This window comes from Barbus barbus (genome assembly GCF_936440315.1).
Source record: "Barbus barbus genome assembly, chromosome: 2".
NCBI classification, from domain to species: domain Eukaryota; kingdom Metazoa; phylum Chordata; class Actinopteri; order Cypriniformes; family Cyprinidae; genus Barbus; species Barbus barbus.
Genome location: NC_136730.1, coordinates 14,897,412 through 14,914,370, shown reverse-complemented (window position 1 = coordinate 14,914,370; position 16,959 = coordinate 14,897,412). Strand labels below are relative to the sequence as shown.

Below are 16,959 nucleotides of genomic sequence, written 5' to 3'. Positions count from 1 at the left end.
GGATCCAAAAGCGCTACTTTTGTTAATAAAACTTTAATTTCTTCATTTAATGTAGCCTAAGTGAGTGTCTTTATTGTTGCTGGGTCTTAATTAAAAAAATAACAATGAACCACAAATTAAGCATTCATTTTAAATAAGGGGAAAGACCTTATTTATTTGGGTTACAACGCAAGGCTATATCGATGTTTAATATATGCAAATTTGCCATTGTATTATGGCTGATGTTTTAATTAATAAGATAATAAACCACAAACAAGCCTACGATCTTTTAAGGTAGCCTAAGGGGAAATCCATATTTATTTGTGTTAAACACAGGTAAAACATATCCTTATTCATTTTGTTAATAAAAGTATAATATATGTGAATTTGTCATTGTACTGTTTTAATTGTATAGCCTATGTTTTTTTTTTTCATTTATAATAATGAGAAATAAGCATTCATTTAAAGTAAGGGGAAAATCCAAAAACCTTTCATTTATTTGTGTTACAACGCCGGTACATCAGTCTTATTCGTTCTGTTCATAAAAGTTTTATGCTTAATATAAGCGGCTTTGTCGTTGTAGCATTGCTGATGCTGTGGGTGTTTTTTTTTCCCATTAAGAGTAATATGGAATCAACCTTAAGCATTTTTTTTCTAAGAATATGAAAGATCTAACGTTAAAGATCAAAATAAGCACTACAGATGCGAGATTTGTTGTTGCTGAGATAAACGCTCTCACTCTTTCTCTGCTGTCTCTTTGCTATGGCTGTAGAAATGGTCGTTAATTCTTAATTTGGGTACTGCACAGACATGTTATAGGTAATAATATAATTTAAAAAACCATGGCAACAAATGATTTAAATCAGTTTAAGTTTAATAAGTTGAAACAACTTTCACAGTCAATTTGATTCAGCTTAATTCATGTTTAACCGTTGCTTCTTGTCATTGTAGGCTTAGGCTACTTTTTCCAATTAATTTTAATGAATATACAAAATGAATTTTATTTATTTTTTGTTACAAACTGTCCATTCATTTTAACACCGCACCCCCATTTGTTCGTGGGCTTCACTCCAGCACCCTTACTTCCCACGGTAATGGGCCTGATGTTTGTACCTGGTAAGCAGTGTGTGAGTTTGTCAATGGTGGTGGCGATATTCCTCTGCTGCAGGCGGCACTGTCTCAGCTCATCCATCGATGTCAGGAGCTACAGGAGAGGTAACCACCGATTTTAATAATGCTTGATGTTATTATTATATTTGTTTTTAATGTAACAAGTTCTGAATCAAAGACTACTAAGCAAGCAGGACACGCACCTCCTGGCCGTCATTTTGGAGCTTCTGATTGGTCTCGGTCACCTGACACTGAGGAAGACAAAGCAACCAATTATCTAGGCGTGATCAAAACAGAAACAATACATGTCTGGATTTTTCCTGACATATTACACAAAAGTTATTGAAATCTTTTTTTAGTCCAGGTCTATAATGTTTCTCTTTTATTCTTCTCTCTGGTTTTATAGGATTCCCTCAAACCCCCATTTCCTCTTTCTGCACCTTGAGTTTCTGGGCTTCTCCGCGCACTTTGAGCAACTCAGTAATGGAGTCCACAAAGCCCTGGAAGTGATGGTTGCACATCTTCTCAATTTCGCGGTCATGGTTGCGGATCCGCCCTTCCAGTTTTTCCATGAAGAGTCCATGTTCCCGTCCATCATAAACAGACCTTCCAGAAAAAAAAGGGAAAAATAAAAAAACAGTGTCAAAATTACTAAATATATATAAATATATTTAGTCTACATTACATCAATGCCACATACAACATATTATACCATTACTGATTATTTATTTGCACACATAAATGGACACCAGAAAATATTATCATATGAAGATTATCATATAACATATGAAGTGCCTTGTTGCTGTTTAACCGTTTTGAAATTATGTAATATAATCAACAACTTTAGAGTGAGTGAATGCTAATTAAGTCTCGGTAAAATGTCAAATCTATCGATGACACTAGGTGTTTACCACTAGATGGCAGTAGAAGTTACGAAATAAACACTCCTCGAGAAGCTTGGAACTTGAAAGAGCAATTTGTAAGTGCATATATTTTTCTTTTTAATTTGAAATCAGACCAAACACAGCAAATAGCCAGGGTTATTTTTTTTTAAATATGCGCGGTTTTATCCCACCTTCAGCTCTGCCAACACAAAAAAAATATGTTCTATACCACACGTTTTTTGTAGATTCCATATTTAATTTTACACACCTGACTGAGGTCCATACCAGCAAGTTTCCAGTACAAGTGACAATAGAACACAATTAGATTCAGTTTGGTTCTAAGGTGTTCTTCTCAATGCAGACAGTGCCCAGAGCAGTTTTACAGACAACACTGTCTTAATACCTCCAGTGAGCAAGCCAATGGTGACAATGGACAAAAAATAAGCATATAATAGTAAGGAAAGTAGGTTCAAGGTGAATCGGGACTTAGCAGGGGGAGTCCATCCTCTCTCTGCTTGACTTGCATATCTCAGTCTCCTGATAGAGGTTATCATCATATGAAAATTAACCTAACAGACAATATCATAGTGAGGAGGACTGTCAGGGAAGCATGCTATGTCCTTTTCAGTAAAATACAGACCAATTCAGGACACAAACACTCCATGTGGCTTCACCTGAGCACAGCCTTCCTGTGGCTCAGGAAATGTTGTCCATTAGCACAGCCTTGACGTCACTGATGCCTTCCTCCACAAACACTCGCACTGTAAACACACCTCAAATCCAGGGCTGCAAGGTGAAAGCACTTCTCAACCTGAATTTAGTATTATCTATAGGAAGACGCTGGAAGGAAATGTGAGCACTGTACAGGAAAAAAAAAGAACACTGGAACAGACAAATGAGCAGACGCCTCAAATACTCAACACTGACTGAAACAACTATTAAAAGTCATTATAATACAGAAACTACGTTCTCAAGATAAATCTGGCATGACTTGATTTTTTTTCCAATTGAGAAATGTTGGATTGTTGGATTGGCCAGCCCTCACAACAATGTACATCATCAATGAGGAGATATTTAAGAGGGATTATGAGGGCCCATTTTTGAATTAGAAAATAAAAATAATAATAATAATAATAATAATAATATGCATTGATAAATCATTTGTAATAATCTTTGCTCAAAGTCCTTTTTCTGATTCTTTCCTTCTACTGTTTCCTGTCTCCTCAGACACTGTTCTATGAAAGCCAAAAAAAAAAAAAGAATGAATAAAAAATGAAAATGAAAAAAAAACTAATAAAAAAAAGAAAAGCAAATATAACCACTAAACATTTTGGAAGTAAGGGTCATCTTCAATAATCTGTGTTGCACAACTCCCTTAGCAAGAGTCACAAAAACAAGAAAAAGGATGGGAACAAAAAGCTGAACAAATTTTAAATAGCCCAGCTGGAGTGGTCCAGCTGTGTGAGACTGTACTGCATCTGGCTCAAGAACACCCATCAGTCCAGTTATTTGAAAAATAAAAAATAAATGTATAATAAGCATCAGGCATCACTGCCCAGACTCTTCCTTACAGATAATCAAATGTTGCATTAATATCTCCCTGACTGCATGAATGTACTGATTTTACCTGTTTCACAGCACGGGTAAACCTTACTTGATTGGCCATCACTTCTGGCTCCCATTGTTACAAGTACTATTAGGAAACAGGGTGACGTTCCCAAAACTGAAATGTGATACCCTCCTTGAGGAAAAGCTGGAGCCTGACATTTTCCCAACACTCCCTGGTAGAGAAATAATGGATATATGAGAGAGAGAGGGAAAGAGAGAGAGAAGACGACGATGACGAAGAAGGAGAAGAAGCCGTTTCTACTTAAACATGTCACACACACTCTCTAACATTTCAAAAATGTAATTTTTTATTTGCATATGAGAACACAAAATCATGCCTGTCACTTAACTGAAAAGCCATAATGTCAAGATATGTGTTGCAGTGAATCAATGGACTGTTGCTTTGCAATTACTCTGCTTTTCTGCTGATATGAACACCAAGGGTGTCATAAAATGAACAAGTAAAGGCCATCTGTGTCTCCATTCCTACAAAAACATAGCTGTAAGTTCAGCTTTGCCATTACAGGAATAAACTACAGCTTAAAATATATTAAAATAGAAAAACAGTTATTTAAAATTTGACATTTCAATATTACTGTTAGATTATACTGGATCTGTTTGAACAGACAGCCTAATTCATTTGGTCTAGGAATGATAACATTGCTCTTAGCTCTCTCTCTCTCTCTGTGTGTGTGTGTGTGTGTGTGTGTGTGTGTGTGTGTGTGTGTGTGTGTGTGTGTGTGTGTGTCGTGTGTGTGTGTGTGGACCTGTTACACAGTATTCCTATTCACAGCATTTCCTCTACAAACTGCCGTCACCCTCGACTAACTTAAGGAAAACCTATGCTTATGTGTGCTATTATGTCATATCCTGTTGGCTCACTGAAATCTAGAGATAGCTCAATGGCAGCTGGGAAACAGAATGGATCGGAAATAGAGCAGAGGATCTAAACTTAGAAGCCCCACAAACACACATCAGCACCTCACACCAACAATAGCAGTGCACTTTTCTGTCTATGATGTAATAGCATACCTATTGATCTGTACTTTCATCCTATCAAACTTACTGTATACCAGGTAGTTCAACAGAGATTTTAAAAAAAGGTTAAAAAAAATCTGCCCAGTCTTCACTGTATGAATTAAATATAGATTAAAGCTAATACAGATGGCTGCAACTGACAGCTATCTGTATGAGAGCGAAACAAAATTGTTAAAGTAGTTTTTGTTATGGTACCACATCTGGTTCAAAGAGCAGTGGAATTTTACTAGTACTGGTACTGACCACTGACATTTTGGGACAGTGACTACACTAACCACAGGAGAAATAACTATCAAGGGGCAAATGCTGAACTGCTTAATGCTGTCAGTCATATCAATTTGGCAGAAAATTAAGGCCCTATAGAGGGCTGTCCCTTCATTCCCTAACTATGGCTGCAACAACTAATTAATAGAATTCATAATCAATAACAAAACTATAGGAATATAGGAAATGAATAGTTTGAGAAAATCACTTTAAACATGGACATACTGCAGCACAACAATTGCTTTTTATAATTGCTTTAGAGATTAATTATTTTTCATGAGGTCTCTCTGCATTCTCATACATTACAGGCAGTGAAAGCGAACACTGTCCTGAACAAAGTTTGGCCCTCAGGTTCTGCTTTATTGACCCTGGACTAGATCCTTCTCTGATGGCGAGGGCAGAACTCCATCTGGAGCTTCTGAGGTAACACTAGAAGCTCTAAAAGAGGAAATAGTCATACGCCGTACACTGGCTAAACACTGAAATCTGATCACTGTCTAACAGAGGGAAGAGTGTACAGTCACTGCAGATCATGACTCTACAGATCATAACTGCTCAAATAACCTTTCACTTAATTAAACTTTGGGATTTATTTTTGTATAAAGTTAATCAACAAAGCACCTACTAATACAATTCTAGCATGATCATTTCTAGCACACTAACACTGTTGTGTTGTTCAAATGGGAGAGCAGTGATTGTACTAACATGTGATTACTAGCTGTAAGATACTCAACTTCTCTTCTGAATCACTAGAATAAGCACAAAACAAGTTTATGGGTCGGTTCAGCCATAGCAAATTCTATTAGGTCATTCCGTGTCAAAACCACATTTCAAAAACTTCCCTGACTCAAATTTTTGATTTTGCTAATATTTTTTCTGAAGACAGACAGACATGTATAGTAATGAAAGCCAAAATAATAAAATGTCATGGATGAATATTTATGGAGTAATCCACTATTTTGTAGAGGGGGGTCAAAATGGCAATTTTCACCTGAGATTCAGAGCCAAATTACAAGGGGGTAAATATATGACTTCAGAAAGATGGCAGCCAGCATCATAATGTTATTTTTACACAAAGATTGGCAGAGATTCTGTGCATTTGCAAAAATCAATTGTGACAGTATAAAAGCATCAGTAAGAATGTGTCCAATCAGTAATGAAAAAATGTAGCAAACAATTATAAAATAAAAAATTTAAAACAAATGTAGCCTTGGTGAGCATACAAGACTTCTTTCTAAAACATCTACTGACCCCAGACTATTAACTGATAGTGTATGAAACTATTGCTAACAACTCTTTGGTTCTAGCAACAGCACAGATAAGAAAGAACACAGATGCATGGAAGCATGCTAAAAAAGAGGTACGTACCAGGAACGGTACGGCACAGAAAAACCTGAGGACAGAGTGGGATTAAAAAAAGAAGAGAAAGGTAGCAGCAGCTACCCTAGAAACTGTAAATTCCTCTAAACGCAGCAATAGTGAGGGCAGAGATGGGCCACAGTGCCACAGCTGAGTGTAAGAAACAAATAAATCCTTCAAGCTGAAACCGACTGATAAATGATGTGTGTAGTAGTGCAATGCCAGAAGCAAAGCACTGAGCAACACATAATGTTGCCCAACCTCTAGTTCAAACACCACAGATGTTGCAAGTACTTCTTGCACACATGCAGAGCACAAAATGTCAATCTTAAATCTAAAAAATGAATTCGAGAGCAGTTAGAGAACAAGACTAAAAGATCACAAAGATTAAAAGATGTACCAAGAAACCGGTCTAAAAATATCACAAATATGTCTAAAATGTCTTGATATGACCAGCTGATAATGGCAGCCCCCCACTATCTTGGTAATGGGTCACAAATATGAATAGGATATATGAATGTGAATAGGATATGTGTGATATGTGAAATGTTAATAGGATATTTCTTAAATAGTGCAAAAAAACAATACTTTTGCATAAAGCTCCATACATGCCATCAGGAGTTGCAGGGGGAGCACTGACGTATACGGACCAAGTGATAAACAAAATATTACCAGGAGCACAAGTAATTATTTTGTCTTTTTTTCAGATCAACTAAATAAAAACAACAACAGGCAGTTTGATTGTGTATAAAACAGAGGAAGCCATTAAGCACTTATCAAAGCCTTAATCTATTAAACTACCAAGGCCACTGTGGAGAGAAAAGGACAAAATGATTTTAAACACTTCCCTGGTACCACCAAACAAAAACCTTCGACAAGTTAAAGCAGCCATAGCCCACTGGACATCCTTCAACCTTCAAAAGCATCTCAGAGTTTTACAGCAGGGCCTGTAAATAATCTTGTGTGTGTGTTTTTGCAGTGACTCAGCTGGGTGTGGACCTGGCTGCACCTTTGTGGTAAATTGGTCTCTGCTTCTCTGCTGAGGTTTGTGGCTGCAAACACATTGCACATAGGAAACCTTAGCCAAAAACTCTGCTCTGCTGTACCTGATTGTTGCTGCTGTCATTAAAACTGAACAGAATAAATCAAAACATTTAAAATTCTAGTAAAGTCACAGAAATGTAACTTCCTTGGCTGCTTACAGCTCAGGGCACAATTGCAAGAAATGTCTAAAGTTAAGAAAAGTGGGATAGTAAAAAAAGAATACAAGAAACAAACGGTTATATAACAGAAACTAAAGAAACGCATTGTCATAAAGGGTTTTTATGGGGTTTCTTGCATCTAGCTGCAGACCTCTGCTCCAGTCTTGGCAACCTGAAGGTGGAGATCCGTAAGTGATTTCCTTCATCATCAAGGGTATTGTTTGCAGGTTAACTGTGTGAGATTGCAGCTCTGTTGTAAAGGTCATAGGTTGCCAGTCTGAAGATTCCCCACTGTTCAGCAAGAAAATGGAACGAAATGAAGAGGAGGTCGAGGCAATTGATTGGTGGCTTATGGAATGAATGGCAACTTCCAACTGTGCTTTTGTGCTTCCAGATTGGTTAAAATGTATAGTTTTAGTTGCCTCATCACTATTAATATTACTTATAGGGTTAGGGGTTAGTTCTAAATCCCAAGACACATCTAGAGACCAGAATAGCATGCAGACATAGACTTAAAAAAGCCTAAACCGCCTACCAATGAATAAAATATGAAAATCATCACATGGTTTTATATAATAACCAAATATTTTACTGAATATTTTTACAATATTTTCTTTTAATGAAAGCCATGGAAATCCTATGAAACATTGATACAGTTCTCTGCCTCCGTTCTTTAAATAAGCAGCCCTTGAGAAATGTTTCAACACGATAATTGCTAAAGTGCTGTGAAGTGTTTGTTCGAAATTCCTCAGGTGGATGCAGGAGAGAGTCCAAAATATTTACAACATTCCTCTTGACATAATTGGAACGAAGAACAGCGTTTCCAAAACTTCAGTCCTCTCTTACTTTTTGAAGTGGTTAATCACCCTACAGGGGTCAAGACAACAACTGCCTACACAGAGTCCAGGAAATCAAGGACATTGAAGATACACAGAACTTTAAAACTTTTAAACAGAAACAAGACAAATTGGATGAGGGAGAGAGAGAGCGTTTGTGACTGCTGAGATGGTATATGTAGAACAAACAGTCAAGTGTCTAGCATGCAAGTCACTGTGGTCCAGCATGTGACAAGAAACCTGACTACTCATTCCTGGTACTCTGAGATACACACTTTTACATACACACACACTGAAGAAATGTACAGCTGATGATAGTCAAGACTAAATATTATTGCTTCAGATTTTCTAACATTTGAGCTCTAAGGGCCACATACATACTGCGGTTTAATATGGTTGTTACTGCTTAATAATGTTATATACTTACTGAATTATGAACATTCAGTAACTATACACAAACGAGACAAAAACAATCAGACAGTCATTTGCTCCAACGCTGCACAGCAACACTACTAAAAACCTAAGAGGTGCACATATAGTATGGATTCAAAAAACAAGTTGCTAAAAAATAACTACATGTGAACTAAAATGGTTGTCCATTTCAGCAGATGTAAACTTGCATACTTGTGGCAGGTGTAGTCTTTATTCTTTTTATATAAATATAATTGCAACAATTGTTACAGGATTGTGTTACAGGAAACGGAATGTTACTCATTAGTAGAAATAAGAATTACTAACCAGTTTGATCATTTGCTGTTTATGTATTTCTAGTCAATTTTCCATGAAGACAAAATGCAATTGACCTTTCTCAGGGAGTTAATTGAGTTAATACCTTCTGATGTTCATTCATGTTTATGTCATGCTATAACTAACAAAGAGGAAGAGATGAGTGCGTGGTTCATGTGATGCTTGAACTGAAATTCTACTTCAATCCATCACAACATTTATTGTTTGACTTTCTTTATATATAAAAAAAAAAAAAGACAAAATTTGAAAGCTGAGACTTTGCTTCATACCTAAAGTAACCTGCTCTGTCTTGTCTGTCGGTGTGTTGCCAGTATCCTCTTTGCTCACTGTGTGAGAACATGGCATGAAAGCACCATGGCATGTCAGACATAGCAACAGTAAATAATCGGGGCAGGTCTTTGCGAAGGGTCAATTTAATATTTTCATGTTTATAATGTTGCAACCCCCATGTTACCCTCAGTTTGAAAACCTCTGAGTTAGTGGATTTGCTTTCATAGTAACACTCAAAACCCAAGACAGAAGATCAAAACTGCAAAAGTAGTAAGTTTTATCTTTACGCAAAAGATTTATCTTTATAACTAAATGGTTGTTCACTTGTTCACAGCAACAGATCATTTCTTCTGTATTGTGATAAGAGTTAAACAGGTTATCAAAAAAGACAAAAATCTAGGGTGGGACTTGGTTCTATCCATCAGTTGTTGATTGGATGGAGGCAGATCTGAATGCGAGCTAGCAGTCGATTATACGGGGTGGGTTTAGCTTATGTCACCAACAATAAGTCTGACTTTTCACCACCGGAACATCAAGTTAGGATATTTTGATTAATAATTATGATTAAAAAAAATGCATGAATGATTAGATCAAAAATGTGCATTTAGACATTAGATAAGGTGAATTTCCATTTCATGACAATTTTAGAACTACCAGATATCTTGGGAAGAATGAGTGGACCAAGGAATGGCAGACTGATTTTTCTGTGTGTGCATTATGCTACAGGGCTTAACCATAGGAATGACAAATCCTGACGTGTGTGCACATTATGAAATAGTCAACCACTTCTTCTATAGAGCGATGAAAACTACTTGTACACTACAGGGCTCCAGACAAAAAAATCGAGTAAGGAGCCATTGGCTCCTATAAAAGAAAAACTTAGGCGCCACAGAATAAAAGTGGTTTATTTTATTATTATCATTTTATTTTTCCCCCCTATTTTAACATTTCAATCATTTTGTCATGTGTTTGTCTTATCTTTTCTAGGCTTTATCAGCATTTTAATCCATCTTGTAGATGATCAGGTCAACCGAGGGACTAAGGTTCACTTAAAGTGTGAATTAAATGTCTTTTACAACTTGAAATATACAGTCACAAAGAATTGTTCGTTACACAGAATCTGTACCAATATCATGGACCATAAGCATCACTTGGCAACTGAGTGCAGTGCATCCTATAAATGTTGTCAGGTCTTTCACACATTCAGTCTGTTTTTCTTCATTAGTAAAATGCAATTTTATAGGAGGAGTTGAATAATGTACAACAGAATAAGTAAAAATATTAATATGCAACAGCGCATGAATATAGAAAAACGCTCCTCTTTATAGTTATTTTTCTAGCTGACTGATGAGTTTATGGACACTGAGTGGTTATTCTGAGGTAAATGTATTACAATGCAATGTTTACAAGCTTTATACATTTCCTCAGTTTGAAACACTGAATGAGCTTTTACATAAAACATTTCAGTAAGTTGTACTATAGGCTTTCTTATTGCCTACCTTTTGATCATGTTCATTTCATACTATAGTAGTAAATCGAAATATATAATGGGTTCACTTGCTGCTTTAACGGAGGTGCTAAAGAGATCGCGCCTGAGCATTAAGTGCGATACTCTCCGCTCGCGCGATCCGGACGCATGCACGGACCGTGTGGACGCGGGGTACTGGTGTTTATATTACCGAAAGTGTGCGCTTGTGGTCCGCATTAAAGAGCACCCAAACCGCATAATTTGAATTTCGTAGCATTTTAAAGCTGATACTTTGTTTATTAAAAAGTAAGACAGCACAAAGCTTTTTGCGATTACTGGATGGCAAGTGCGCTTCAAATAACAGGAAGTCCATGCATTAACAGAACACAGCATATAGACTAAGATCTCGATAAGAAGATCGACCGGACAAGTGTAAATGCATCTGGTTGTTGAAACCACATATGGTAATTTTACTCCTCCCATAATATTAAAATAATAGACGTGTGAGAGCGTTTTATAGGCTATATGGCATGTTATAGTCAGATATGACAGCGCAATGCAACAAGCATCACCGCGGATGAGTAGCGGAGTATTTCTTCAGCAAGCGACGCGCAAACTGAATGAACCTGAAAGTAAGCCGCAGACGTTCAACAAACAATCTTCTTCATTAAAAGTAGCGAGACTAGCCTATCTTTCCAGTGCTGATGCCGCGCGCTCTCTTGATATTGAAATTAGCTGATAATTAATAAAATTATCCATTGCTTTCATTGACGTGAACTCCGTTATATTTGCATATGAAGCGGGAATTGAAGAACTGATTTATATCCGTTTTGCGAAGACACATTTATGTGGCCAAGTGTAAATGGGGAAACGTTTTAACAAATCATATAGATATCCGATCAGAGAAAATGCATGAAGTGACCAGTTGTAAACAGGCCCTTTCAGGTCTCTCTCACTGCGTTCAGCAGACTGTGTGCGGCAGAGACGAGGACTGTTTGAAACTCTTTTCAGTAAAACTTTGATGCGCATCGTCTTATGTAAGTTTAATACGTGAACATAACAAAAGATGTGAGCGCAAAACAATCGGGAAAAAAGTCCTTTCATGCAAATTATATATAGTCGCCAGTGGCGACCTCAGCAAAAACTTCACTCGCAAATTAATATTTTTGGTCGCAAATGCGACCATTTTAGTCGCAGTTTGGAGCCCTGCACTACGAACTGCAAAGAGCAATTTCTAATACTAGCCATAACCAGTCCATTTATATGAAATGACCAAAATAATCAAATAATTATAGTCTGGGCTGAGCAGGAGTGGAGGCAGTGCAGTCTGGGGAAACTGACTCACTAAGGCAGACCAGCCCAGGCTTTCTCAGCGTTCTCGCTCTGATATACACACACATTTCAGACCTAGAGTCCCAGAAGTCTTGTAAGATCTGTCTTCGTGTGAGGCCAAATATAGTTCTCATACACTTTGGAGTTTCATTTAAATACTATGTGATTACAAGCCTGTGCACATGAAAAAGAAAAACATGTTGCATGAGACATCAACTATCACATGGACACAATATAACAGACAGTCCATGGTACAAATTTACACCGTTTCTACTAACAAAACAAACACTGTTTTTGTGAAAAACAGGTCACATTCACTGACAGCTGTGCTTCAAAAAGCAGAAAATTTCAACCTTTAGAAAGAAGTACTAAAAGATACTACTAAGATCCTGTGTATCTTAGTAGTACTAAAAGAAGTACTACTAAGATACACAGGATGTTAAACCTGTTTATATCAAGAGATTAAAAGTAAACCACTATCAAATGCATCTGAGCTTAAAATGAGAGGCATTTAAAAATGGCAGCAAAAAAAGCTAAACCAGAAAAGGAGATAAGCAAAAAGACAGACGAAATGATGATCAGGAGCCAGAGGGGGAAGGCTGTTTCAGCCAACCATTAAAAAATTGATTAGCTTGTTTACAGTTTATTGAGCCTTGTCTGACAATGTGTTGTACCATCCATTACAAGGCATCTAAAAGCACATCAGAATGCTAGAGGCCCTGCACTGTCCTTTGGAAACACAGAGAGAACACACAGCCCATTAGCTCCACACAGCCAATTAGCAAACAAAAGTGATGTACCCTTGCTTTACTACACAACTTGACCTTACAGTATGATACATGGGAAGTCTCTGCATTATTTGAGGTCCTTCCAATGTGCAGTGACGGTAATTAGTTCAGAGATATGAGCCGTTTATGCTGCACACATTTACTTCTGGTAAACAAAAAAAAAACTTGTTTGAAAGGATACAGGTTTTACTATACAGTGGTGTGAAAAAGTGCTGATTTCTTATTTTGTTCCTGATTTTTTGTATTTTTGCATGTGTCACACTTTAATGTTTCAGATAATCAAACAAATTTAAAGATAACACAAGTAAACACAACATGCAGTTTTTAAATGAAGGGTTTTTTCTATGAAGGGAAAACAAAATCCAAACCCACATGGCCCTGTGTGAAAAAGTGTTTTGGGAAAATACTCTGTGGACTGACGAGACAAAAGTTGAACTTTTTGGAAAGTGAAAGTGAAGTGACATACGGCCAAGTATTCGGAATTTGTGCTCTGCAATTAACCCATCCAACGTGCACACACACAGCAGTGAACACACACACACACACACACACACACACTGTGAACACACACCCGGAGCAGTGGGCAGCCATTTATGCTGTGGCGCCCGGGGAGCAGTTGGGGGTTCGGTGCCTTGCTCAAGGGCACCTCAGTCGTGGTATTGAGGGTGGAGAGAGCGCTGTACATTCACTCCCCCCACCTACAATCCCTGCCGCCCGAGACTCGAACCCGCAACCTTTGGATTACGAGTCCGACTCTCTAACCATTAGGCCACTACTTCCCCACTTTTTGGAAGGTGAAAAGTAACACAGCATTTCAGAAAAAGAACATCATACCAACAGTAAAATATGGTGGTGGTAGTGTGATGGTCTGGGGCTGTTTTGCTGCTTCAGGACCTGGAAGACTTGCTGTGATAAATGGAACCATGAATTCAGCTGTCTACCAAAAAATCCTGAAGGACAATGTCCGGCCATCTGTTCGTGACCTCAAGCTGAAGCGAACTTGGGTTCTGCAGCAGGACAATGATCCATAATACACACCAGCAAATCTACCTCTGAATGACTGAAGAAAAACTAAATTAAGACTTTGGAGTGGCCTAGTTTCCCTGACCTGTATCCTATTGAGATGCTGTGGCATTACCTTAAAAAGGCGCTTCATGCTCAAAAACCCTCCAATGTGGCTGAATTACAACAATTCTGCCAAGATGGCCAAAATTCCTCCACAGCGCTGTAACAGACTCATTGCAAGTTATCGCAAACGCTTGATTGCAGTTGTTGCTGCTAAGGGTGGCCCAACCAGTTATTAGGTTTAGTGGGCAAGCACTTTTTCACACAGGGCCATGTGGGTTTGGATTTTGTTTTCCTTTCATAATAAAAAACTTCATTCAATAACTGCATGTTGTGTTTACTTGTGTTAAAATAAAAAATCAGGAAGGGGGCCAACACTTTTTCACACCACTGTATGTGCTTCTGGATCAATATAAAAGATGTCCAGGGCACATTTTTAGAAAATAAATACTAATTCATATTATATCAACAATATAGTTCATATTTACTTTCCATTATATAAGTAGATTATTAGATTCTTGTTACTGCGACACTGCATTTTTATATCCGATAACTGCATTTTTATATCCGATATCATAATTTGCATCATAATTTTAACCACCATGATTTTTATAGCTTTTCTCATCTTATGCACATGCACTGAAAATACTAGGCCTACAACCTGAATTCCGGAAATGTTGGGACGTTTGTTTTTTTTTATTATTTGAATGAAATGAAAACTAAAAAGACTTTCAAATCACATGGGCCAATATACACTCACCTAAAGGATTATTAGGAACACCATACTAATACTGTGTTTGACCCCCTTTCGCCTTCAGAACTGCCTTAATTCTACGTGGCATTGATTCAACAATGTGCTGAAAGCATTCTTTAGAAATGTTGGCCCATATTGATAGGATAGCATCTTGCTAGATGGAGATTTGTGGGATGCACATCCAGGGCACGAAGCTCCCGTTCCACCACATCCCAAAGATGCTCTATTGGGTTGAGATCTGGTGACTGTGGGGGCCATTTTAGTACAGTGAACTCATTGTCATGTTCAAGAAACCAATTTGAAATGATTCGAGCTTTGTGACATGGTACATTATCCTGCTGGAAGTAGCCATCAGAGGATGGGTACATGGTGGTCATAAAGGGATGGACATGGTCAGAAACAATGCTCAGGTAGGCCGTGGCATTTAAACGATGCCCAATTGGCACTAAGGGGCCTAAAGTGTGCCAAGAAAACATCCCCCACACCATTACACCACCACCACCAGCTTGCACAGTGGTAACAAGGCATGATGGATCCATGTTCTCATTCTGTTTACGCCAAATTCTGACTCTACCATCTGAATGTCTCAACAGAAATCGAGACTCATCAGACCAGGCAACATTTTTCCAGTCTTCAACAGTCCAATTTTGGTGAGCTCGTGCAAATTGTAGCCTCTTTTTCCTATTTGTAGTGGCGATGGAGTGGTACCCGGTGGGGTCTTCTGCTGTTGTAGCCCATCCGCCTCAAGGTTGTGCGTGTTGTGGCTTCACAAATGCTTTGCTGCATACCTCGGTTGTAACGAGTGGTTATTTCAGTCAAAGTTGCTCTTCTATCAGCTTGAATCAATCGGCCCATTCTCCTCTGACCTCTAGCATCAACAAGGCATTTTCGCCCACAGGACTGCCACATACTGGATGTTTTTCCCTTTTCACACCATTCTTTGTAAACCCTAGAAATGGTTGTGCGTGAAAATCCCAGTAACTGAGCAGATTGTGAAATACTCAGACCGGCCCGTCTGGCACCAACAACCACTTTTATCCACTAAATGAGCTCATTTCAAATTTGATACCTGGAACAGGTCTCAAAAAAGTTGGCACGGCGGCAACAAAGGGCTGAAAATGCAAGACATTTTGAAAAGATTCAGCTGGTAGAATATCTAGCAACTTAATTGCTAGTAATTAAGCAAGTTAATTGACATCAGCTCTGTAACACGATTAGCTATAAAAGGGATGTCTTAAAGAGGCAGAAGTAAACATGGGCAGATACTCTCCAATCTGTTAAAGAGTGCGTAAAAAGATTGTGGAATTAGGGTTGGGCAATGTCTATAAAATTGGCATCGGACGATGTCTACAGTGAAACATTGCGATGGACTATGACATCTGGGGGCGGTGGCGGGGGGAGTTCAGGGTGTGCCTGAAGCGTAAATCCATATTCAGAAAGACACGGGAAACACAATGATTGCCTGTTACATTACAGTACATAAAATTTCACTTACCACATAAACAGAGTAAGGAGAGATGACTGAGGACCATGGCGAATGGTTTGCAGATCCTCAGCACCACTAACAAGCATCTAATCTTGTAAAATGTTTGGTAAGTACTCCATAGTATAAACAGAGTAACTCCCGCGCAATCAAGAATCTCATAAGTGAAAGTGAAACTAAAAAGCAATCGTGCATTCAAAAGCACTTTCAATGCCAGGTATAATAGCGGCTCCCTGATGCCCGTAATTACGTTTCGAGCTCAGATGCTCTTCATTAGGCCTGATGTAGTCTGATGAAGAGTGTCTAAGCTCGAAACGTCACCTGTGGTGAGAACATAAATAAATATTTTTATATTTCTGGAGCTATGGTGTGCCACCTTTGATTTTTTGTTTAATATGTATTTTCCTCCCATCTCATATTTATTCCATTTAGGAGTTCCGTAGTACACGTCATTTTCTTTCCAAAGACATTATTGGGATGTGGCGGATTGCGGGGTGTATGGAGGGGGGGGGGGGGGGTCACAATGTCGGCTAAACATCGCGATGTCTATCAGTTCCTCAACATCAAATTGCAAAGGCTTTGCAAATCTCATCATCTACAGTGCATAACATCATCAAAAGATTCAGAGAAACTGGAGAAATCTCTGTGCGTGAGGGACAAGGCCAAAGACCTTTGTTGGATGCCCGTGGCCTTCGGGCCCTCAGACGACACTGCATCACTCATCGGCATGATTCTGTCATTGACATTACTAAATAGGCCCAGGAATACTTCC

General features: G+C 38.3%; 1 protein-coding gene across 7 annotated transcripts in view; it reads right to left on the bottom strand.

The window, feature by feature from the left end:
- Positions 1-16,959, bottom strand: part of exoc6b (exocyst complex component 6B) — a 108,398-nt gene that overhangs the window by 84,689 nt on the left and 6,750 nt on the right. For all 7 annotated transcript variants that reach the window (XM_079443125.1, XM_079443127.1, XM_079443128.1 and 4 more), the window contains exons 2-4: positions 1,530-1,695; positions 1,293-1,340; positions 1,093-1,183 (exon numbers count right to left, since the gene is read on the bottom strand). In XM_079443125.1, coding sequence (XP_079299251.1) covers positions 1,093-1,183; positions 1,293-1,340; positions 1,530-1,695 — 305 coding nt within the window. The remainder of the gene's footprint in view (positions 1-1,092; positions 1,184-1,292; positions 1,341-1,529; positions 1,696-16,959) is intronic.